At 48.6% G+C, this 25,174-nt stretch overlaps 1 protein-coding gene across 2 annotated transcripts in view; it reads left to right on the top strand.

Annotated features, from left to right (window-relative positions):
- Positions 1-24,106, top strand: part of LOC140408291 (protein TBATA-like) — a 111,560-nt gene extending 87,454 nt beyond the window's left edge. For both annotated transcript variants that reach the window (XM_072495282.1, XM_072495281.1), the window contains exons 7-10: positions 8,225-8,306; positions 11,386-11,551; positions 18,337-18,380; positions 21,551-24,106. In XM_072495282.1, coding sequence (XP_072351383.1) covers positions 8,225-8,306; positions 11,386-11,551; positions 18,337-18,380; positions 21,551-21,735 — 477 coding nt within the window. In that variant the 3' untranslated portion in view covers positions 21,736-24,106. The remainder of the gene's footprint in view (positions 1-8,224; positions 8,307-11,385; positions 11,552-18,336; positions 18,381-21,550) is intronic.
- The last annotated feature ends 1,068 nt before the right edge of the window (positions 24,107-25,174 follow it).

The following is a 25,174-nucleotide window of genomic DNA, read 5'->3' as shown; positions in this document are numbered from 1 at the left end:
TGTGAAAGGTGGTTGTGTTCCGGGGCCAGTACTGAGGGAGCACCGCACTGTGAAAGGTGGTTGTGTTCCGGGGTAGTACTGAGGGAGCACTGTACTGTAAAAGGTGGTTGTGTTCCGGGGCCAGTATTGAGGGAGCACCGCACTGTGAAAGGTGGTTGTGTTCCGGGGTAGTACTGAGGGAGCACCGCACTGTGAAAGGTGGTTGTGTTCCGGGGTAGTACTGAGGGAGCACCGCACTGTGGAAGGTGGTTGTGTTCCGGGGTAGTACTGAGGGAGCACCGCACTGTGAAAGGTGGTTGTGTTCCGGTGTAGTACTGAGGGAGCACCGCACTGTGAAAGGTGGTTGTGTTCCGGGGCCAGTACTGAGCGAGCACTGTACTGTAAAAGGTGGTTGTGTTCCGGTGCCAGTACTGAGGGAGCACCGCACTGTGGAAGGTGGTTGTGTTCCGGGGTAGTACTGAGGGAGCACCGCACTTTGAAAGGTGGTTGTGTTCTGGGGTAGTACTGAGGGAGCACCGCGCTGTGAAAGGTGGTTGTGTTCCGGGGTAGTACTGAGGGGGCACCGCACTGTGAAAGCTGGTTGTGTTCTGGGGTAGTACTGAGGGAGCACCGCACTGTGAAAGGTGGTTGTGTTCTGGGGTAGTACTGAGGGAGCACCGCACTGTGAAAGGTAGTTGTGTTCCGGGGTAGTACTGAGGGAGCACTGCACTGTGAAAGGTGGTTGCGTCCCGGGGTGGTACTGAGGGAGCACCACACTGTGAAAGGTGGTTGTGTTCCGCGGTAGTACTGAGGGAGCACCGCACTGTGAAAGGTGGTGGTGTTCCGGGGTAGGACTGAGGGAGCACCGCACTGTGAAAGGTGGTTGTGTTCCGGGGTAGTACTGAGGGAGCACCGCACTGTTAAAGGTGGTTGTGTTCCGGGGCCAGTACTGAGGGGGCACTGTACTGTAAAAGGTGGTTGTGTTCCGGGGCCAGTACTGAGGGAGCACCGCACTGTGAAAGGTGGTTGTGTTCCGGGGTAGTACTGAGGGAGCACCGCACTGTGAAAGGTGGTTGTGTTCTGGGGTAGTACTGAGGGAGCACCGCACTGCGAAAGGTGGTTGTGTTCCGGGGTAGTACTGAGGGAGCACCGCACTGTGAAAGGTGGTGGTGTTCCGGGGTAGTACTGAGGGAGCACCGCACTGTGAAAGGTGGTTGTGTTCTGGTGTAGTACTGAGGGAGCACCGCACTGTGAAAGGTGGTTGTGTTCCGGGGTAGTACTGAGGGAGCACCGCACTGTGAAAGGTGGTGGTGTTCCGGGGTAGTACTGAGGGAGCACCGCACTGTGAAAGGTGGTTGTGTTCCGGGGTAGTGCTGAGGGAGCACCGCACTGTGAAAGGTGGTTGTGTTCCGGGGCCAGAACTGAGGGAGCACTGTACTGTAAAAGCTGGTTGTGTTCCGGGGCCAGTACTGAGGGAGCACTGCACTGTGAAAGGTGGTTGTGTTCTGGGGTAGTACTGAGGAAGCACCGCACAGTGAAAGGTGGTTGTGTTCCGGGGTAGTACTGAGGGAGCACTGCACTGTGAAAGGTGGTGGTGTTCCGGGGTAGGACTGAGGGAGCACCGCACTGTGAAAGGTGGTTGTGTTCCGGGGTAGTACTGAGGGAGCACCGCACTGTGAAAGGTGGTGGTGTTCCGGGGTAGGACTGAGGGAGCACCGCACTGTGAAAGGTGGTTGTGTTCCGGGGTAGTACTGAGGGAGCACCGCACTGTGAAAGGTGGTGGTGTTCCGGGGTAGGACAGAGGGAGCACCGCACTGTGAAAGGTGGTTGTGTTCTGAGGTAGTACTGAGGGAGCACCGCACTGTGAAAGGTGGTTGTGTTCTGGGGTAGTACTGAGGGAGCACTGCACTGTGAAAGGTGGTTGTGTTCCGGGGTAGTACTGAGGGAGCACCGCACTGTGAAAGGTGGTTGTGTTCCGGGGCCAGTACTGAGGGAGCACCGCACTGTGAAAGGTGGTTGTGTTCCGGGGTAGTACTGAGGGAGCACTGTACTGTAAAAGGTGGTTGTGTTCCGGGGCCAGTACTGAGGGAGCACCGCACTGTGAAAGGTGGTTGTGTTCCGGGGTAGTACTGAGGGAGCACCGCACTTTGAAAGGTGGTTGTGTTCTGGGGTAGTACTGAGGGAGCACCGCGCTGTGAAAGGTGGTTGTGTTCCGGGGTAGTACTGAGGGGGCACCGCACTGTGAAAGCTGGTTGTGTTCTGGGGTAGTACTGAGGGAGCACCGCACTGTGAAAGGTGGTTGTGTTCTGGGGTAGTACTGAGGGAGCACCGCACTGTGAAAGGTAGTTGTGTTCCGGGGTAGTACTGAGGGAGCACTGCACTGTGAAAGGTGGTTGCGTCCCGGGGTAGTACTGAGGGAGCACCACACTGTGAAAGGTGGTTGTGTTCCGGGGTAGTACTGAGGGAGCACCGCACTGTGAAAGGTGGTGGTGTTCCGGGGTAGGACTGAGGGAGCACTGCACTGTGAAAGGTGGTTGTGTTCTGGGGTAGTACTGAGGGAGCACCGCACTGTGAAAGGTGGTTGTGTTCCGGGGTAGTACTGAGGGAGCACCGCACTGTTAAAGGTGGTTGTGTTCCGGGGCCAGTACTGAGGGAGCACTGTACTGTAAAAGGTGGTTGTGTTCCGGGGCCAGTACTGAGGGAGCACCGCACTGTGAAAGGTGGTTGTGTTCTGGGGTAGTACTGAGGGAGCACCGCACTGCGAAAGGTGGTTGTGTTCCGGGGTAGTACTGAGGGAGCACCGCACTGTGAAAGGTGTTGGTGTTCCGGGGTAGTACTGAGGGAGCACCGCACTGTGAAAGGTGGTTGTGTTCTGGTGTAGTACTGAGGGAGCACCGCACTGTGAAAGGTGGTTGTGTTCCGGGGTAGTACTGAGGGAGCACCGCACTGTGAAAGGTGGTGGTGTTCCGGGGTAGTACTGAGGGAGCACCGCACTGTGAAAGGTGGTTGTGTTCTGGTGTAGTACTGAGGGAGCACCGCACTGTGAAAGGTGGTTGTGTTCCGGGGTAGTACTGAGGGAGCACCGCACTGTGAAAGGTGGTGGTGTTCCGGGGTAGTACTGAGGGAGCACCGCACTGTGAAAGGTGGTTGTGTTCCGGGGTAGTGCTGAGGGAGCACCGCACTGTGAAAGGTGGTTGTGTTCCGGGGCCAGAACTGAGGGAGCACTGTACTGTAAAAGCTGGTTGTGTTCCGGGGCCAGTACTGAGGGAGCACTGCACTGTGAAAGGTGGTTGTGTTCTGGGGTAGTACTGAGGAAGCACCGCACAGTGAAAGGTGGTTGTGTTCCGGGGTAGTACTGAGGGAGCACTGCACTGTGAAAGGTGGTGGTGTTCCGGGGTAGGACTGAGGGAGCACCGCACTGTGAAAGGTGGTTGTGTTCCGGGGTAGTACTGAGGGAGCACCGCACTGTGAAAGGTGGTGGTGTTCCGGGGTAGGACTGAGGGAGCACCGCACTGTGAAAGGTGGTTGTGTTCCGGGGTAGTACTGAGGGAGCACCGCACTGTGAAAGGTGGTGGTGTTCCGGGGTAGGACAGAGGGAGCACCGCACTGTGAAAGGTGGTTGTGTTCTGAGGTAGTACTGAGGGAGCACCGCACTGTGAAAGGTGGTTGTGTTCTGGGGTAGTACTGAGGGAGCACTGCACTGTGAAAGGTGGTTGTGTTCCGGGGTAGTACTGAGGGAGCACCGCACTGTGAAAGGTGGTTGTGTTCCGGGGCCAGTACTGAGGGAGCACCGCACTGTGAAAGGTGGTTGTGTTCCGGGGTAGTACTGAGGGAGCACTGTACTGTAAAAGGTGGTTGTGTTCCGGGGCCAGTACTGAGGGAGCACCGCACTGTGAAAGGTGGTTGTGTTCCGGGGTAGTACTGAGGGAGCACCGCACTTTGAAAGGTGGTTGTGTTCTGGGGTAGTACTGAGGGAGCACCGCGCTGTGAAAGGTGGTTGTGTTCCGGGGTAGTACTGAGGGGGCACCGCACTGTGAAAGCTGGTTGTGTTCTGGGGTAGTACTGAGGGAGCACCGCACTGTGAAAGGTGGTTGTGTTCTGGGGTAGTACTGAGGGAGCACCGCACTGTGAAAGGTAGTTGTGTTCCGGGGTAGTACTGAGGGAGCACTGCACTGTGAAAGGTGGTTGCGTCCCGGGGTAGTACTGAGGGAGCACCACACTGTGAAAGGTGGTTGTGTTCCGGGGTAGTACTGAGGGAGCACCGCACTGTGAAAGGTGGTGGTGTTCCGGGGTAGGACTGAGGGAGCACTGCACTGTGAAAGGTGGTTGTGTTCTGGGGTAGTACTGAGGGAGCACCGCACTGTGAAAGGTGGTTGTGTTCCGGGGTAGTACTGAGGGAGCACCGCACTGTTAAAGGTGGTTGTGTTCCGGGGCCAGTACTGAGGGAGCACTGTACTGTAAAAGGTGGTTGTGTTCCGGGGCCAGTACTGAGGGAGCACCGCACTGTGAAAGGTGGTTGTGTTCTGGGGTAGTACTGAGGGAGCACCGCACTGCGAAAGGTGGTTGTGTTCCGGGGTAGTACTGAGGGAGCACCGCACTGTGAAAGGTGTTGGTGTTCCGGGGTAGTACTGAGGGAGCACCGCACTGTGAAAGGTGGTTGTGTTCTGGTGTAGTACTGAGGGAGCACCGCACTGTGAAAGGTGGTTGTGTTCCGGGGTAGTACTGAGGGAGCACCGCACTGTGAAAGGTGGTGGTGTTCCGGGGTAGTACTGAGGGAGCACCGCACTGTGAAAGGTGGTTGTGTTCCGGGGTAGGACTGAGGGAGCACCGCACTGTGAAAGGTGGTTGTGTTCCGGGGCCAGAACTGAGGGAGCACTGTACTGTAAAAGGTGGTTGTGTTCCGGGGCCAGTACTGAGGGAGCACTGCACTGTGAAAGGTGGTTGTGTTCTGGGGTAGTACTGAGGAAGCTCCGCACTGTGAAAGGTGGTTGTGTTCCGGGGTAGTACTGAGGGAGCACCGCACTGTGAAAGGTGGTGGTGTTCCGGGGTAGGACTGAGGGAGCACCGCACTGTGAAAGGTGGTTGTGTTCCGGGGTAGTACTGAGGGAGCACCGCACTGTGAAAGGTGGTGGTGTTCCGGGGTAGGACTGAGGGAGCACCGCACTGTGAAAGGTGGTTGTGTTCTGAGGTAGTACTGAGGGAGCACCGCACTGTGAAAGGTGGTTGTGTTCCGGGGTAGTACTGAGGGAGCACTGCACTGTGAAAGGTGGTTGTGTTCCGGGGTAGTACTGAGGGAGCACCGCACTGTGAAAGGTGGTTGCGTTCCGGGGCCAGTACTGAGGGAGCACTGTACTGCAAAAGGTGGTTGTGTTCCGGTGCCAGTACTGAGGGAGCACCGCACTGTGAAAGGTGGTTGTCTTCTGGGGTAGTACTGAGGGAGCACCGCACTGTGAAAGGTGGTTGTGTTCCGGGGTAGTACTGAGGAACACTGCACTGTAAAAGGTGGTTGTGTTCTAGGGTAGTACTGAGGGAGGACCGCACTGTGAAAGGTGGTTGTGTTCCGGGGCCAGTCCTGAGCGAGCACCGCACTGTGAAAAGTGGTTGTGTTCCGGGGCCAGTACTGAGGGAGCACCGCACTGTGAAAGGTAGATGTGTTCCGGGGTAGCTAGGAGGAACTTATTCACCCAAAGTGTTGTGAATCTCTGGAATTCCTTGCCCAGTGAAGCAGTTGCGGCTACTTCTTTAAACGTTTTTAAGAAAAAGATACCTTTCTAAAGAATAAACGGATTCGCGGATATGGTGTACGGGCCAGAGAGTGGAGCTGAGTCCACAAAGATCAGCCATGATCTCATTGAATGGCGGAGCAGGCTCGAGGGGCCAGATGGCCTTCTCCTGTTCCTAGTTCTTATGTTCTTATAGTACTGAGGGAGCACCGCACTGTGAAAGGTGGTGGTGTGCCGGGGTAGGACAGAGGGAGCACCGCACTGTGAAAGGTGGTTGTGTTCTGGGGTAGTACTGAGGGAGCACCGCACTGTGAAAGGTGGTTGTGTTCCGGGGTAGTACTGAGGGAGCACTGCACTGTGAAAGGTGGTTGTGTTCCGGGGTAGTACTGAGGGAGCACTGCACTGTGAAAGGTGGTTGTGTTCCGGGGTAGTACTGAGGGAGCACCGCCCTGTGAAAGGTGGTTGTGTTCCGGGGCCAGTACTGAGGGAGCACCGCACTGTGAAAGGTGGTTGTGTTCCAGGGTAGTACTGAGGGAGCACTGTACTGTAAAAGGTGGTTGTGTTCCGGGTCCAGTACTGAGGGAGCACCGCACTGTGAAAGGTGGTTGTGTTCCGGGGTAGTACTGAGGGAGCACCGCACTGTGAAAGGTGGTTGTGTTCCGGGGTAGTACTGAGGGAGCACCGCACTGTGGAAGGTGGTTGTGTTCCGGGGTAGTACTGAGGGAGCACCGCACTGTGAAAGGTGGTTATGTTCCGGGGTAGTACTGCGGGAGCACCGCACTGTGAAAGGTGGTTGTGTTCCGGGGTAGTACTGAGGGAGCACCGCACTGTGAAAGGTGGTTGTGTTCCGGGGTAGTACTGAGGGAGCACCGCACTGTGAAAGGTGGTTATGTTCCGGGGTAGTACTGCGGGAGCACCGCACTGTGAAAGGTGGTTGTGTTCTGGGGTAGTACTGAGGGAGCACCGCACTGTGAAAGGTGGTTGTGTTCCGGGGTAGTGCTGAGGGAGCACCACACTGTGAAAGGTGGTTGTGTTCCGGGGTAGTACTGAGGGAGCACCGCACTGTGAAAGGTGGTTATGTTCCGGGGTAGTACTGAGGGAGCACCGCACTGTGAAAGGTGGTTGTGTTCCGGGGTAGTGCTGAGGGAGTACCGCACTGTGACAGGTGGCATCTCTCAGCTGAGACTCTCAGGTGAATGTCAGAAGCGCTTATAAATGCCAACTGTTGTTATGATAACAGCACCAACATTTGATTCAGTCTGCACCTTCAGTGCAATATTTGAAACAGGAACATTATCTTCCTCAGTACTGGCCCTGGAACACAACCACCTTTCACAGTGCGGTGCTCCCTCAGTACTGGCCCCGGAACACAACCACCTTTCACAGTGCGGTGCTCCCTCAGTACTGGCCCCGGTACACAACCACCTTTCACAGTACAGTGCTCCCTCAGTACTATCCCGGAACACAACCACCTTTCACAGTGCGGTGCTCCCTCAGTACTACCCCGGAACACAACCACCTTTCACAGTGCGGTGCTCCCTCAGTACTGGCCCCGGAACACAACCACCTTTCACAGTGCGGTGCTCCCTCAGTACTACCCCGGAACACAACCACCTTTCACAGTGCATCAACCCTAAATTGACACAAGTTCTGTAACACCAGGGCCTGAATTATATGCTCCCCTCCCCTCCACCCCAGCTGGTCCTGAGGAGGGGGGGACGGGGAGGAGCCTAGAATTACTTGGTCTCCTTCCGGAATCTCGCCGCCACGACCCGGTGGGATGTTACTGGTGGGACTGGTGGCAGTGCCTCGGACTGGAAGCTTGCCATTGTCCGTGATTGGGAAGTCTACAACTAGGGAACATCTTTAAGTGGCCATTTCTCTGTCCCAGCCTCAATTTTCAGATGGGCGGCGGCTGGATAACCCAGGGTGGGGAATAGAAAAGTTTAACATTCTCGGTCTCGGGCGGCAATGTGACGCCTCCGTTGGAAGCCCCCATCTGGCTGGCTTCACCCTTCCCTCATGGACTAGTTACTTCTCTGGCCATCCTCTGATTAGCCACTCCTCCCCATCCACCCAGGGCATCCCCTGCTGTCCCTTCCCCTCCCCAGTGCCCCTGCTGATTACTTTCACACCGGCTCCCTGTACTGAGTCCCAGGCATGACGCTGCAATGCCTCTTCCAGCATAGATTGACTGTGGCTTCCTGAAGCAGGACTTCCTTCCAAGTGCGGACGGGAAAAGCGCCTTCTGCCAATCAACACTCATTTGAGCATAAAATGGCAGCGGGCTTGTCCCTGCCGACTCTCCGGATGGTGTGGGTTGAGACCCTTTCCACTGAACCCGACTATCATTGTCCCAGTGACCAAGATGCCCCCTAGCCACCACCAAAATGATGTTGGGTTTGTGGAGGAGGACTGTACGAGTGTAAAGCGTGCACCCATTTCTCATCACAGCTACCATTAGTGAAGCAACAATTCACTGTCTTTAATTAAATCTGTGCGATATGCTGCCCTTCATTTAGGTCCTGGAGTTACTATCTCAGATCTTGCAGACCGATTCACTCCAAGCTGTACAGCAATGGTTACTCATAACAGGAGCAAAAGGTGAGTGACGCAGCCCAGATCCTAACACAATGTAAACTCCTCAACCCATTGCATTTTTGTGGGACTTTTCTATTTGAAAATTGCCATGATTCCGCTCAATCTGCTTCGAAGATCCTTGAACTCAGGTGTCCAGGTAAGCTCAGAGCTCAGTTAACCCTCCAGCTGAATGAAGAGGTGACCCGAATTTCAGGATGGAATGTACATGGGACATTTTACAGCTTCACGTTTGAGATGTAGGGCGCGATTCAATGGCCTCGTTACGCCCGACTTGGTGAACGCTGTGCGAGATCCAGATTTTATAAAATATAAATATTTTTATTCCGAAGCAGGCTTTTCAATGATACAAAATAACACAATAAAACTGCATTAACCGACAAATGCAGACAGAAACGGTACAAAATCAACACATTACGGTAGACTGAGGGGTGTAGATTAATTTGTTCTTAATCTAGCACAAACGTTCGGCATAACATCGTGGGCCGAAGGGCCTGCTCTGTGCTGTATTCTATGTTCTATTTAAATCAATATCAACCCCCTGGACCCTACCCCTTACCCCAATAATTCATAACAAAGAAAAACCCCAACCAGAACCCGTATAAATGCCCCCCCCCCTCGCTCCCCCCCCACCCCCACCGCCACCCTCACAACTGACGATGACCAATTCCCTGAAAAAGGATATTATTGGCTGCCACCTTGAGTAGGATCCACCCACGGATCCTCCAATGGTGTACTTGACCTTTTCAAGATGTGGAGATGCCGGCGTTGGACTGGGGTGGGCACAGTAAGAAGTTTTACAACAACCAGGTTAAAGTCCAACAGGTTTGTTTGGAGTCACTAGCTTTCGGAGCGCAGCTCCTTCATCAGGTGACTCACCCTCAGCCACCATCACCGGGATTGGGGTAAATGTCATTGGACAAAAAGGAAGTGAGGCAGTAACTAATTCAGATCCCTAACCCCCCCCCCCCCTCAGCCCCTTTGCCAGCCCAATAAAGGAGCAAATTAGGTACGGCTAAGCCCCCAGATTTTCTTTCTCTCTGCAGGAACATCCTGTGAATCCTTGGGGTCCTTCCCACCCAAATGATCGAAATAATCAACTTATCAATTTTAACAAAGGATGATTTGTAAAGAAAGATAGGGAGACATTAGAAAAGAAACAGAAAGCTCAGAAGGATGTTCGTTTAACTGTCTGATCCCTGCCCGCCAAGGATGGGGGAAGTTTTCCCACATCTGCAAATCTGCTCTGACCCCATTCACCAGCCGAGCAAAATTAAGTTTATGATTCACCCAGATTCCCAGAGAATGGAAGCTAGATGCGGCAAGGCGAAAAGGCAACATCCCCGGGTCGGCTCCCCTCCCTGGGGCCTTCACTGGCAAATAAAGACACATTCCCAAAATGTAATAATCTTATTAAGCTAATAATTGTAATAATAAGGCAACTGGGGGTTAGGATTTATTTCGTGGATCTTCAGATCTGCTGCTGTAAGTTTGGTGAAAGATGGGTGGTTAGTCTGAGAAATGGTTTGCAGAGGGCAGCAGGGTGGCGCAGTGGGTTAGCCCTGTAGCCTCACGGCGCCGAGGTCCCAGGTTCGATCCCGGCTCTGGGTCATTGTCCGTGTGGAGTTTGCACAATCTCCCCGTGTTTGCGTGGGTTTCGCCTCAACAAGCCAAAAGTGTGCAGGGTAGGTGGATTGGCCACACTAAAATTGCCCCTTAATTGGAAAAAAATAATTGGGCACTCTAAATTTAAACCAAAAAAAAAGAAAAGGTCTGCAGGAATTCTGGGCACTGCTTTTTAAAATTAAACAATTGTCAGACGGACCTCAGTGACCAGAGGCTTTGATCGTTTGTCTTAACTCAACACCGCGTCTCCTGGCTCTTTTCCTTTGAGAATTCCCCCATCTGCTCCCTAATTTTCTCTCCTTCCAGCCATGTGATGGTATTCTCTCCACTTGCCTAGATGGGTGCAGCTCACTCAAGAAGCTTGGTACCGCCCATGATAAAGCAGTCCTTCGGCCCACTGTTAGCGGCTGTGCCTTCACCTATCTGCACCCTAAACACTGGAACTCCAAACCTTTCCATCTCTCTTTCCCCTCCTTCACATGCTACTAAAAAAGCTACCTCCGTCACCAAGCGTCTGATCACCTGTCCTACTATTTCCTGTTTTGGCTTGGTGTAAACGTTTTGTCTGATTACACTCCCAGGCAGCACTCTTGTGCGATAATCGTTCTTCAGTGGTGGTCGTGCCTTCAGTTGCTTGGGCTGTGAAATTTCCTCCTTAAATCGCTCCTACTCTCTGCCTCTCCTTCTTTAAGGGGCGGCACGGTAGCACAGTGCTTAGCACTGCTGCTTCACAGCGGCAGGGTCCCAGGTTCAATTCCGGGCTTGGGTCACTGTCTGTGTGGAGTCTGCACGTTCTCCCCGTGTTTGTGTGGGTTTCCTCCGGGTGCTCCGGTTTCCTCCCACAAGTCCCGAAAGACGTGCTTGTTAGGTGAATTGGACATTCTGAATTCTCCCTCTGTGTACCCGAACAGGGGCTGCAATGTGGCGACTAGGGGCTTTTCACAGTAACTTCATTGCAGTGTCAATGTAAGCCTACTTGTGACACTAATAAATATTATTATTATGCTCCTTAAAATATATCTGTGTAATCAAGCCTTTGGTCCCCTCTACTCATATCACCTATATAACTTGGGGGGGGGGGGGGGGGGGGACCAGACATTTCTGCCCGAAACTGCTGGTCTCTCAAATTATCTGGCCCGCCCATGACGACTCCTGCGGCGGGCAGGACACGACAATTAAGGACAGGCAGGACGGGAGGATTTCGGCCTCGGTGTCTAACGTGACCTAACACGCCCCTGTGGAATACCTTGGGGGTGCTTGAATACATTAAAGGCGCTACATGAACGTACGTTGTTGTAATCTTCCAGACATGGTTGCAGGAATACAATTGCTGCCGCCGGTTTTACTTCCCCCGTTCCGCAGTACTTGAGGCCGGCCTGTTAAAATTCCATTTGAAAAGGTCGAGGGTGACCTTCTGCTGGTTGCACTTGTCCTCATCCTGTGTTTCGCCCTGGTTTAGAAAAAGACATGGTGTTGGACTTAATTCGCATGGCTGTGGCCAATATGAGGTTCGGCAGTGCAGCCTGTGCCGCGACAAAAGAAAAGTTAACTTCGCGTCAACCAATCGAAGGCGCAGAGACGGCGATGTTCCGAGCAAAGTCTGCCTGTGAGAGGCGTCGAGCCAGGTTTGTAACCCCCTTATATTTGGTATCTTATCATTTTCGCCCAAGAAATGTTTTCCATATTTTTCTACTTCTGTTTTTGTAGATTTTAAAACATTTTTATTTTATTCGTACTTGGGATGTGGGTGTCGCTGGGCTGGGTCAGCATTTGGTGACCATTCCTAATTGCCCTTGAACTGAGTGGCTCGCTCGGACATTTCAGTGGGGGGCAGTGAAGAGTCAACCGCATCGCTGTGTGGGTCTGGAGTCACATGTAGACCAAACCGGGTAAGGACGGCAGATTTCCGGAAGGACATTAATGAACCAGATGGGTTTTTACGACAATCAACAATGGTTTAATGGTCAGGGCGGCATGGTGGAGCAGTGGTTAGCACTGCTGCCTCACGGCGCTGGGGACCCGGGTTCGATCCCGGCTCTGGGTCACCGTCCGTGTGGAGTTTGCACATTCTCCCCGTGTCTGCGTGGGTCTCACCCCCACAACCCAAAGATGTGTAGGGGAGGCGAATTGGCCACGCTAAACTGCCCATTAATTGAAAAAAAAAGAATTGGGTACTCCAATTTTGTTTTAAAAACAATAGTTTAATGCTCATCATTAGACTTTTAATTGCCGATTTTTATTGAATTCAAATTTCACCTTCTCCGGTGGTGGGATTCAAACCCGGTTCCTGGATTATTAGTCCAGTGACAATATCACTGTGTCACTGCTTCCCCATTGATCGAACAGGGTTTCTGTTGGTCACTGTGGTCAGGGTGTTAGTCTTGGCTCATGCTTACCCTACGTCACAAGGTTGTGAGTTCACGTCCCGCCTCAGAGATTTGAGCACAGAATCCAGGCTGACACTCAATAGCGCAGTATCGAGGGAGAGCTGCACTGTCTGAGGTGCTGTTTAACAGATGAGACATTAAACCAAGTCTTTGCCTGTCCTCTCAGGTAGATGTAAAGGATCACATGGCACTATTTTGAAGATGTTCTGAATAGTATAGCCCAATATTTATACCCCAATTAATGTAGCAAAAAAAACCAGGTTGCCTTGTCTTTATTTTATGCTGTTTGTGGGGCCTTGTGAATACCAACAAGGAGCAGGAGTGCACCATTCAGCCCCTCCAACCTTCTCTGCCGCCATAGCTGATCGTCAGTAACCTCAAATCTGCACTTTGCGTCCTCCCAATAACCTATCACTCCTTTGCTTACCAAGGATTTATTCACTTCTGCATTAAAAATATTCAAATTCTCCGTTTCCACCACCTTTTGAGGAAGAGAGTTCCAGAGACTCTCAACCCTCTCCCCATTTCCATTATAAAAACAGTGACCCCCGCCCCCCCCTAGTTCTAGATTCTCGGATAAGAGGAAACATCCTCTCCACATCCCCCCAGGATCTTTCTTAACTGCTTCAATCAAGACACCTCTCACCCTTCTAAACTCCAGTGTGTGACATTATCAAAATGTTCAGTATACAAAGAGTTAATGGCATGTTACAATTAACCACTAGATGGAACTAGATGCACTACTATATAAAGCACTGACTCTCAGCGTTCTGGGGGAGAGTGAAGGCTGGAGTAGAGTGCAGAGGAGAGATCTAGAGAAGATAGAGTATAGTTAGAGTTAGAGTGTAGCGACTGGTGTTAGTAGAGTGTGGATTACTATAATGATTATTTACTATAGGAGTAAGTGGTCGAGCTTAATTTAAGTACAAATAAAAGTTAGCTTTGTTAATGAACTTAGCTTCTGTGATCTTTGTGAACACTACTATATCCATCCCGAAAACAGCATCACAAAAAACACCACAATCTAACCTCCTGCCCAACATTTCCTCATAAGACATCCCACCCATTCCAGGTATCAGTCTGGTAAACCTTCTCTGAACTGTTTCCAACACATTTACAGCCTTCCTTAAATAAGGTGACCAATACCGTACACAATACTCCAGATGTGGTCTCTGTAGTGCCCTGCACAACTGAAGTATAACATCCTTACTTTTGTATTCAATTCCCCTCGCAATAAATTCTAACATTCTATTAACTTTCCTAATTACTATGCTGTACCTGCATATTAACTTTTTCTGATTCATGCGCTAGGACACCCAGATCCCTCTGCATCTCAGAGCTCTCCAACTCTCAGCATCTAGACAATATGCATTTTTATTCTCCCTGCCAAAATGGACAATTTCACAGTTTCCCACATTACAATCCATTTGCCAGATTTTTGCCCACTTACTTAACCTGTCAATATATTTCTGTAGCCTCCTTATTTCCTCTTCACGACTTAGTTTCCTATCTATCTTTGTGCCTTCAGCAAATTTGGCAACCATCCCATCCATCCCTTCATCCAAGTTATTTCTATAAATTGTAAACAGTTGAGGTCCCAGCAGTGAGCAGCGTAATCAAAGATCCCTCCCACCCGGCTTACTCACTCTTCCAACTTCTTCCATCGGGCAGGAGATACAGAAGTCTGAGAACACGCACGAACAGACTCAAAAACAGCTTCTTCCCCACTGTCACCAGACTCCTAAATGACCCTCTTATGGACTGACCTCATTAACACTACACCCTGTATGCTTCATCCGATGCCAGTGCTTATGTAGTTACATTGTATATGGTGTGTTGCCCTATTATGTATTTTCTTTTATTCCCTTTTCTTCTCATGTACTTAATGATTTGTTGAGCTGCTCGCAGAAAAATACTTTTCACTGTACCTCGGTACACGTGACAATAAACAAATCCAATTAAATCCAATCCAACATGTTGCATCTTGCCAACCTGGATCGACCCATTTATGCCTACTCTCTGCTTCCTGTCAGCCAGTCAATCTTGTATCCATGCCAATATGTTATTCCCCCATACCATGAATGTTTATTTTTCGCAATAATCTTTGATGGCACAGTGGGTAGCACTGCTACCTCACAGCACCAGGGACCTGGGTTCGATTCTGACCTCTTTCAGAGTCTGCACATTCTTTCTGTATCTGGGTGGGTTTCCTCTGGGTGCTCTGGTTTCCTCCCACAGTCCAAAGATGTGCAGGTTAGGTGGATTGGCCATGCTAAATTGCCTCTAGGTAGGACTATGGGGATAGGGTGGGGGATTGGGCTGAGGTAGGGTGCTCTTTCAGAGGGTCGGTGCAGACTCGATGGGCCGATTGGCTTCCTTCTGCACTGTAGGGATTCTATTACGTGGCACATCTGGAAAACTAAGGGCAGTACATCTGGAAGTTCTGAGGAGGTTCTGAGTGATCTGGCAGATAAAAGTAGACAAATCTCCAGGGCCAGATGAAATATAACCCAGGCTGTTGAGTGAGGCAAGGGAGGAAATAGCAGGGGTGCTGGCAATAATTTTCAATTCCTCTCTAGCCACAGGAGAGGTGCCGGAGAACTGGAGAATAGTCAGTGTGGTTCCATTATTCAGGAAGGGAGGAAGGGATAAACCAGGACTCTACAGGCCAGTCAGTCTAACCTCAGTGGTGGGGAAACTATTGGAAGCAATTTTGAGAGACTGAATTAATTTGCATTTGGAGAGGCAGGGATTAATCCAGAAGAGTCAGCGTGGTTTTGTTAAGGGGAGGTCATGTCTGACCAACTTGATTGAATTTTTTAAAGGTGTGTAGGTGAGGGAAATGAATTTGACGTAGTCTACTTGGACTTCAGCAAGGCTTTTGATAAGGTCCCACATGGGAGACTGACAGCGAAGGTAAGAGCCCATGGGTTCCAAGGAAATTTGGCAAATTGGATCCAGGATTGGCTGAGTGGCAGGAAGCAGAGGGTGATGGTCGAGTGGTGTTGTTCTGACTGGAAGCCTGTGTCCAGTGGGGTCCCGCAGAGATCAGTGTTGGGGCCCTTATTACTGTTATAGAGTCACAGAAGTTTACAGCATGGAAACAGGTCTGTCGGCCCAACTTGTCCAAGCCACCCAGATTTTACCACTGAGCTAGTCCCAATTTCCTGCATTTGACCCATATCCCTCTATACCCATCTTACCCATATAACTGTCTAAATGCTTTTTAAAGGACAAAATCGTACCCGCCTCTACTATTGCCTCTGGCAGCTCATTCCAGACACTCACCACCCTCTGGATGAAAATATTGCCCCTCTGGACCCTTTTGTATCTCTCCCCTCTCACCGTAAACCTGTGCCCTCTAGTTTTAGACTCCTCTACCTTTGGGAAAAGATGTTGACTATCTACCTTATCTATGCCCCTCATTATTTTATAGACCTCTATAAGATCACCTCTAAGCCTCCTACAGTCCAGGAAAAATGTCCCAGCCTATTCTGCCTCTCCTTTTAACACAAACCATCAAGTCCCAGTAGCATCCTAGTAAATCTTTTCTGCACTCTTTCTAGTTTAATAATATCTTTTCTATATTAGGGTGACCAGAACTGTACACAGTATTCCAAGTGTGGCCGTACTAATGTCTTGTACAACTTCAACAAGACGTTCCAACTCCTGTATTCAATATTCTGACCAATGAAACCAAGCATGCCTTCTTATATAAATGTTTTAGATATGAAGGTAGGAGAGTTGATCAATAACTTTGCGGATGATACGAAAATTGAGTAAGTAAATAGTGAGGAGGATAGCCTTCGATTACAGGAGGATGTAGACGGGCTGGTCAGATGGGCTGATCAGTGGTAAATGGAATTCAACCCGGATAAGTGTGAAGTGATGCAGTTGGGCAGGACAAACAAGGCGAGGGAATACAGGATAAACGTCAGGACCCTGGGAAGCACCGAGGATCAGAGGGACCTTGGTGTGCATGTATACCCGTCCCTTAAGGTGGATGCAGTGGTTAAGGAGGCATATGGTACACTTGCCTTTATTAGCCGAGGCATAGAGTTTAAGAGCAGGGAGGTTATGCTGGAACTGTATAAAATATTGATTAGCTCACAGCTAGAGTATTGTGAGCAGTTCTGGAATCCACATTATAGGAGGGATGTGATAGCCACTGGAAAGGGTGCAGAGGAGATTTACCAGGATGTTGCCTGGGCTGGAGAGTGTTAGTTATGAGGAGAAATTGGACAGACTGGGATTGTTTTCCTTGGAGCAGAGGAGACTGAGGGGGGACATGATTGAGATGTATACAAAATTGAGGGGCACAGATAGAGTAGACAGGAAGAAACCTTTCCCCTTGGTGGAGGGATCAGTGACCAGGGGGCAGAGATTTAAGGTGAGGGGCAGGAGGGTTAGAGGGGATGTGAGGAAAAACCTTTTCACCCAGAGGCTGGTGGGAGTCTGGAACTCGCTGCCGGAAAGGGGGGTGGAGGCAGAGACCCTCATAACATTTAAGGAGTATTTAGATCTGCGCTTGTGATCCCAGGGCAGACAAGGCTACGGGCCTAGTGCTGGAAAATGGGATTAGAATAGTTAGGTGGTTGTTTTTGCCAGACGCAGGTTCGATAGGCCGAAGGGCCTTTTCTGTGCTGTGTGACTCTATGGCTCTGTAACCTCCACCGGTTCTCATTTATCCACAATACAGGTTACCTCCTCAAAGAACTCTACCTAATTGGTTAAACATGATTTCTCTTTCACAAATCCAAACTGGCTGACATGCTTTCTACGTGTGACATGCTTTCTACGAGTCTAAAGTACTTTGTTGCCTGTGAAGTGATTTGGAATGTCCTGTGGCTTTTACATTTTTTTTCAAGAGATGTGGGTGTCACTGGTTAGGCCAGCGTTTGTTGCCCATCTCTAATTGCCCCTGAGAAGGTGGTGGTGATGAGCTGCCTTCTTGAACCGCTGCAGTCTACGTAGTGTAGATACATCCACAGTGCTGATAGGGAGGGACTTTCAGGATTTTGACCCAGTGACAGCGAAGGAACGGCAACATATTCCCAAGTCAGGCTGGTGAGCGCTTGGAGTGGAACCTGCGAGTGGTGGTGCCCCCATGGGTCTCCTGCCCTTGTCCTTCTAGGTGGTGGAGGTTGCAGGTTTTGGAGGTGACGTCGAAGGAGCCTTAGTGAGTTACTGAAAGCTAGTGCAAGATGCTTCATAAACACTAAATAGTGAACCCCAAATTATTCTGATCCCAATATCAACGTAGCCAACCACCTCCTCTTTATTGCTATGCATGAAATGATTCCCAGGTCTGATAGGCTGTGGAGTAGGCACCTCCAAGCACATTCTTAAATCATCTTCCATGTATGAAATTGTTCCCAATTGTTAACAGTCTGGGTTCCTTATGGTCAATCAGGGAAAGAGACAATCTTGAAATTCAAAACCACTCCTGCACTTACTTTTGCAAATTACCTTCAATCTGGTGTCCCGTCCCGTACCAGCCCCACCCCCACCCCCTGCCCCCGCCCCCGCCGTGGCACCGTTGGTGATTGCCCTATTAGAAGAGTTTTATTGGAGGTGCATAGAACATAGAACAATACAGCGCAGTACAGGCCCTTCGGCCCACGATGTTGCACCGAAACAAAAGCCATCTAACCTACACTATGCCATTATCATCCATATGTTTATCCAATAAACTTTTAAATGCCCTCAATGTTGGCGAGTTCACTACTGTAGCAGGTAGGGCATTCCACGGCCTCACTACTCTGGCATAGACTACCTTGGCATAGACTACCTTGCATTTTTATTAAACCTAAAACATGTTAGAAATAAATAAAATATAGTCTCCCCATGCTTAAAATTGGAACAAAAGTAGTAAATCCAACCGTACAAACATACCTCCCTGAATTGGCCCATTGTTTGTTCCAAGTTTTATATAGATTATGAGAAGGATGGACACTGACTATAGGTTTGTAATGATCAGAGCTTAATGATTAGAGCTGAAATTTGTCATTTTTGTTTCACAGGTCACAATGTCAAAAACTGGACTCAATCTCAGAGAAAGAACCAGGTACAGGTTACGAAACCAACAGTCTAACAATATTTTCTTTTGCTTTATTAATTGGACTAAATATGGGGTTACTTAAGGTCAGCTAGAATAGTGCAAGACAAGTCAGTAAATCAACTTTAGTCAATAAAGGATAAAAAGATCTAGACGTTAGCTGATAGGGTTAGAAGGATTAGCGAGCAGGCAAGCCCACGGGGAAAGAGCAAAAGGCGTGGCAACAATTTAATAACCCTTTCAAAGATCTAGCACAGACACAATGGCGAAAAGGACCCCTCTGATCTGGAAGACATTCTAATTCTAATTATTTTCCCAAGTTATCTAGGACTGCAAAAGTGGTATTAGTAAACCATTTTCAGGAACAGTTTTTACATAGATCTGTGATTTATAGACCATTGGAGTTATTGAAAAGGGTTTCCAGCCACTCTCCATCTAATTGACCTCCACCCTCCGAGGCATTCCCTTGGGAGTGTGGATGATTTGCTTCCACTCCTGTTTGATGTGTTTTGAGATGGCTGATTTGTCCGATGTGTGATTTGCCGACTCTGCCACGAGCAGGTCAGGCGGTGTTTACAGGATTAGGTTTGTGTGTTCCCTTTCACTAAATGGGCCTTACACTAAACATGCAAAAAACTATGGTCCTCCTCTATCAAGCTCCTACAGTGAAACACCTCCCCATCAATTAAGGGGCTGGTTTAGCTCACTGGGCTAAATCGCTGGCTTTTAAAGCAGACCTAGGCAGGCCAGCAGCATGGTTCGATTCCTGTACCAGCCTCCCGGAATGTGGCGACTAGGGGCTTTTCACAGTAACTTCATTGAAGCCTACTCGTGACAATAAGTGACTTTTCATTCATTTCAATGCCGAGATCCTGGAAAACATAAGACCATTTTCCATATTTTGGAATGGAGGCAGATATAGATGACAACATTCATCATCGATTCCAGTACCAGCTTAGTATTCAGCCAACTAAAGGAAAGAGTATTTGAGGACTAGGATCTCAAAGGCTTTGGTTTACCAGGAAGCAGTGATTCCCACGGTCTGATAGGGTGTGGAGGCTTGGACAACCCACAGTAGGCACCTCCAAGCACTTGTCAGGATCCCGGACGGGAACTTAACAATTTTCGATTTGCAAAACTGTGAGGAAATGTTACTGTCCACCACCTTCCCACCCCATCCCCAATCCGGCCCCCATAACACAATCAGAGGGAGGTGGCCAATGCCTGCCTGCTGTTTTGAAAAAGAAATAATCAATGGGCAACTGAGCTTCTTAGAAAGCCAATTGGCCTGAATAAAGCCACATGCCCACGCCACAGGACAGTTGGTGTGGGCAAGCTTGCGAGTCAACCTTTTCAGGGGGGGTCCATCTTTTGGGGGACTGCCTTGTATTTATCTGGGGAACCCCCCCCAAAGATAATATTCCCCCCCCCTTTGTCTTTCCCTGCTTGACCTCCCAAACTGGTTCCTCCAACACCCCCCCCCCCCCCCCCCCCAGGTGCCTAATCTCTTCCCTCCCTAAAAGACAGGAGTTACCTGAGTCCAGGGGCCGTTACAGTTCTTTTCCAGGTCTGCTAGCAGTTCCAGAAGCATTCACTTCTGCGTTTTGTCGATGCTGGGACAGCTAGAGTTGGTTGCTGGCTATCAGACTGCTGGCAGCTCTCAGCAGTGGGTCATCGTAGAATCCCTACAGTGCAGAAGGAGGTCCATTGAGTCTGCACTGACCCTCTGAAAGAGCATCCTACCTAGATCCAGGGAGGGGGGGGGGGGGGGGGCATGTGATGCCTCACTCTCTGCTCCTTAAGGGTGCCAGCAACGTGCTATTACTACACAGGAGTATATTCAGCCCACAGAGTCCTTGTTATGCAGTCCATAAAGAACTGTCCAGCCTACTCCCATCTTCATCCGCAGCACTGCAGGGCCTGGCTCTTCAAGGAGACATCCAAGTATCTTTTAAATGAGGTGAGACTTTCTGCCTCTATCATCTTTTCAGGCAGAGTTCCAGATTCCCACTACATTTGGCCCAACGGGTCCAATCCAGCATTTCTGCTTCATGTGACTCCCACTCTTCCTCATCTCACTCTATCAGCATATTCCTCTATTCATTTATTCTTCATGCCATTATCAGCTTCCCCCTAAATACATCCATGCTATTCATCTCAACTACACGATAGGGCAGCACGGTGGTGCTGTGGTTAGCATTGCTACCTCACAGCGCTGAGGTCCCAGGTTCGATCCCGGCTCTGGGTCACTGTCTGTGTGGAGTTTGCACATTCTCCCCACGTTTGTGTGGGTTTCACCCCCACAACCCAAAAGATGTGCAGGGTAGGTGGATTGGCCATACTAAATTGCCCCTTAATTGGAAAAAATGAATTGGGTACTCTTAAATTTATAAAAAACTACTCCACGATAGCCAGTTCCACATTCTATAATCACTCTCCTTATTGAATTTATTCATAGCCATCTTATATTTACCACCCCCAGTGTTGGCCTCCTCAACAAGTGGGAACAGTTTTCCTCTTGCCTGCCCTATCAGACCCTTGCATAATTTTTAACACCTCAGTTCTCGCTCTTCTATTAAAAATAACCCGAGCCTGTTTGGCTATGCCTAATAGCACGGTAGCATTGTAGATAGCACAATTGCTTCACAGCTCCAGGGTCCCAGGTTCGATTCCGGCTTGGGTCACTGTCTGTGCGGAGTCTGTACATCCTCCGCGTGGGTTTCCGCCGGGTGCTCAGGTTTCCTCCCCAGTCCAAAGATGTGCAGGTTAGGTGGATTGGCCATGATAAATTGCCCTTAGTGTCCAAAATCGTCCTTAGAGTTGGATGGGGTTACTGGGTTATGGGGATAGGGTGGAGGTGTTGACCTTGGGTAGGGTGCTCTTTCCATGAGCCGGTGCAGACTCGATGGGCCGAATGGCCTCCTTCTAAATTCTATAATAGGGGTATCACCCAATTTGTGATCAGAAAACACTTAAGAGATATTGCAGCAACCTTCTCCAAAAGATTAAGCTAAATAGAAGCCAATTAAGGCTGCGTGTTTCGCCAATATCAGATTTACCAGGGGTTCAATGCTTTTAGATAACGCTGTACTGTATGTGTGATTTATGTTTTAGAAATCTATGGTTGCGTTAAGAATATTATCTTGTATTCATATTTGTTCCAACTTCTAATAATTCAGATAGAGATAGAGACCTCAAAATGCTGGAAGAGATGAGGCCACTTTCCTCTGCTCGCAACAGTCCACATTGTAAAAGTCACAAAAAGCCAAAAACTCTTGGATCCTCGAGAATACTCAATGTGCCGTCTTCACCCATACTGGATGGGAAGTTGTGCCACAATTTGACTGATTTATCTCAAACTTAAAACAGAGGCAAACCCCCTTGAAAGAGTTTGCAATGAATGAATGTGCAGAGTTATCAGTAAATTTTTTTGGAGGTAAATGAAGCATTGATGTGTCAGATTATATTGTACATCTTCGCTGGGCTGGATCACCAATTTGTCCAAGTATATATTCTCTACCACTGAGAGAAAAAGCAGTTATTTTAAAGGAGAACTTCAGAGGAACAAGACTGAAATGTTACAATGTAAATGTAGTTACAATTCCTACTTGTACTATGACCTACAATGGAAATGTAGTTATGATCTCTATCTACTTGTACGATGACTATACCTTAAAAATGTAATTTAAATCACATTGCATTCACTACAGTCCAAAAAATTAAAGAATTTTTCAGAGAATGCTCTAATTTTAGGCTCAACAAGTCCATAATTCTTAATTCCATTTAGAAAGATGCTTAGCAATGGATTAAAGATTCTAATCAGTAATGATCACTCTACAATTTTGGGTGCACCTACAGCCTCCATTGAAAAAAAACTTATTGTCCCTCATTATACCACTTGCTTCAATGGAATTTTCATACCTTTTGGCTCTTCCCATTTTCCCTTTTTATTTCCTAATTTGTGACCTCCTGCATTTGAACACTTCACTATAGCGAACTATTTATCTTGATTAAGCTTCATAATCTTGAGAGCTGTTATTAGGTCAACTTAAATGGTTTCCCATTTCCGAAAGGGGGAAATTCAATCCAAGCTGACCAGGGTAGCAATGTTTGTTGCTCATGTTTCTGAAGCAATTTGTTCTCGGGACGAGAGCATGACAAAGAAAGGATCATTCTTTTTCAAAAACGTAATTCACAGAATGTGGATGTTGTTGGTTAGGCCAGCATTTATTGACCATTGGGAAGGTGGTGGTGAGGCGCCTTCTCAACAACTGTGCAGGTTACTAGGCCGTTTCAGAGGGCAAGTCAAGGGTTTGTGTGGGTCTGGAGTTACATACAGGTCAGACTGTGTAAGGGTGGCCAATTTCCTTTCCTAAACGATGTCAATGAACCAGATGGGTTTTTAACGGCTACCATTGCTAACACCAGCATTTTATTTTTGTTTTTAAATTGCAGATCCATTTGGTTTATTCAATTTAAATTACCCAGCTGATTACTCCAGACTTCTAGATTTCTTATCAGTATTTATATCTTAAAAAAGGGCCTGCATTCCTGAAAATCAGCTTTAATTGCCAATATTTCAGAAAATGAAAGGTCCAGATTGGTAAAATGGTCAATTACATTGAAAATTATTGAATACACCAAAAAAAATCGTATCAAAGCTTAGTGCCAGCAACCCTTTCATATATTGCATAGAGCAAGGATCGCACTCTAATCGAAGTAGCATGCCAAGTCTTCTTTTATCCACTTTCCCATTTTAATGTTAGACGGTCTCTATATATTACATAACCTAGCCAGTCAAGTGTGATCCCTGCACTTGCTTTTCCTGAATTTTCCAATGTCTGGAACATTTTTAGATCCTCCCCCCCCCCCCCCGCAGTCTGTCAGGTCTGCAGCTCCGGTTGCTCAGACTTGACGATCATCTCACGTGCCAACCCTGGCATAGAGGAAGAGATTAGTTAAAGAAAAATTACATCAAATTAGCTTTTTGTGACTTATTGCACCACAATCTGGGAAACCTGATGCAGAATCTTATATTTGAGTCATTAATTGAGTAATGTTAGCAAATGGGGAAAATATATACTTTTGAATGTGTTTGATCAGTGAGAAGTCACTGTTCCAATATTAACTATTGAAGCAGATGGATGTAAAAATTCCCATGTCACTATGGTATCCCTGGTGTTTCACCCAAAATTCTATATCTCTCAATCAACAGTATCAGAACCGATTACCTGGTCATTATCATATTGCTGTTTGTGGGAGCTTGCTGTGTGCAAATTGACACTGCATTTCCTGCATTAACAACAGTGACCATACTTCAAAAGTCCTTCACTGGCTGAAAAACTTTCTGCGGCACATTTTGCAGTTGTGAAAGGTCTTATGTAAATGCTAATATTTCTTTACAGATATTTGCTTTGTATGACGGTTAATCTTTCTCCCTTGTGTTCTTCCTTGTTATGGACGGCTCAGCTAACTGAACATGTTGTAATTGCTGTACTGACCATAGTAATGCACTTTTGCTCATGTGTTACTCAGATCATTTTCCTGATTGCACCGTGAAATAAATATTTTCTGCTTTTGAACATGAGGCAGTAGATGCTGTTCTGGCAACAGGGGACTGACACTGGTTTTTCAGATTAATATTTGCACAGTGAATTATCCTGGACTCTCATTATAGTGTGGTGCCTGCTGGTTTTATGTTGAAAGTTACAAATAAAAAGTTATGATTAAACATCTTTAACTGTTGTAATATTTGTTTCCTTCAGTCATTGTTGACCAACCACTCCAAGCCTCTTGCAAGTTTGTCATTACTGATGCTTGCGTCAATTCACCCACGAGAAGACATGCTAGGAAACTGCAGTTTCAGAATCCAGTCTTGACTTTTCCAATAGTTTCATGGTTTTTTATTTGATTCAAAAAGTGACAAATGGGCTTTACCCGCAGCCACTGGTTGGGGCGGCACGGTAGCACAGCTGCTTCACAGCTCCAGAGTCCCAGGTTTAATTCCTGGCTTGGGTCACTGTCTGTGCGGAGTCTGCACGTTAGAACATAGAACATAGAACATAGAACAATACAGCGCAGTACAGGCCCTTCGGCCCACGATGTTGCACCGAAACAAAAGCCATCTAACCTACACTATGCCATTATCATCCATATGTTTATCCAATAAACTTTTAAATGCCCTCAATGTTGGCGAGTTCACTACTGTAGCAGGTAGGGCATTCCACGGCCTCACTACTCTTTGCGTAAAGAACCTACCTCTGACCTCTGTCCTATATCTATTACCCCTCAGTTTAAAGTTATGTCCCCTCGTGCCAGCCATATCCATCCGCGGGAGAAGGCTCTCACTGTCCACCCTATCCAACCCCCTGATCATTTTGTATGCCTCTATTAAGTCTCCTCTTAACCTTCTTCTCTCCAACGAAAACAACCTCAAGTCCATCAGCCTTTCCTCATAAGATTTTCCCTCCATACCAGGCAACATCCTGGTAAATCTCCTCTGCACCCGCTCCAAAGCCTCCACGTCCTTCCTATAATGCGGTGACCAGAACTGTACGCAATACTCCAAATGCGGCCGGACCAGAGTTCTGTACAGCTGCAACATGACCTCCCGACTCCGGAACTCAATCCCTCTACCAATAAAGGCCAACACTCCATAGGCCTTCTTCACAACCCTATCAACCTGGGTGGCAACTTTCAGGGATCTATGTACATGGACACCTAGATCCCTCTGCTCAGCCACACTTTCAAGAACTTTACCATTAGCCAAATATTCCGCATTCCTGTTATTCCTTCCAAAGTGA

This window comes from Scyliorhinus torazame, chromosome 3 (genome assembly GCF_047496885.1).
Source record: "Scyliorhinus torazame isolate Kashiwa2021f chromosome 3, sScyTor2.1, whole genome shotgun sequence".
Classification (NCBI taxonomy): Eukaryota; Metazoa; Chordata; class Chondrichthyes; order Carcharhiniformes; family Scyliorhinidae; genus Scyliorhinus; species Scyliorhinus torazame.
The sequence above is the reverse complement of the archived record's forward strand: the minus strand, read 5'-3'. Positions and strand labels throughout refer to the sequence as shown.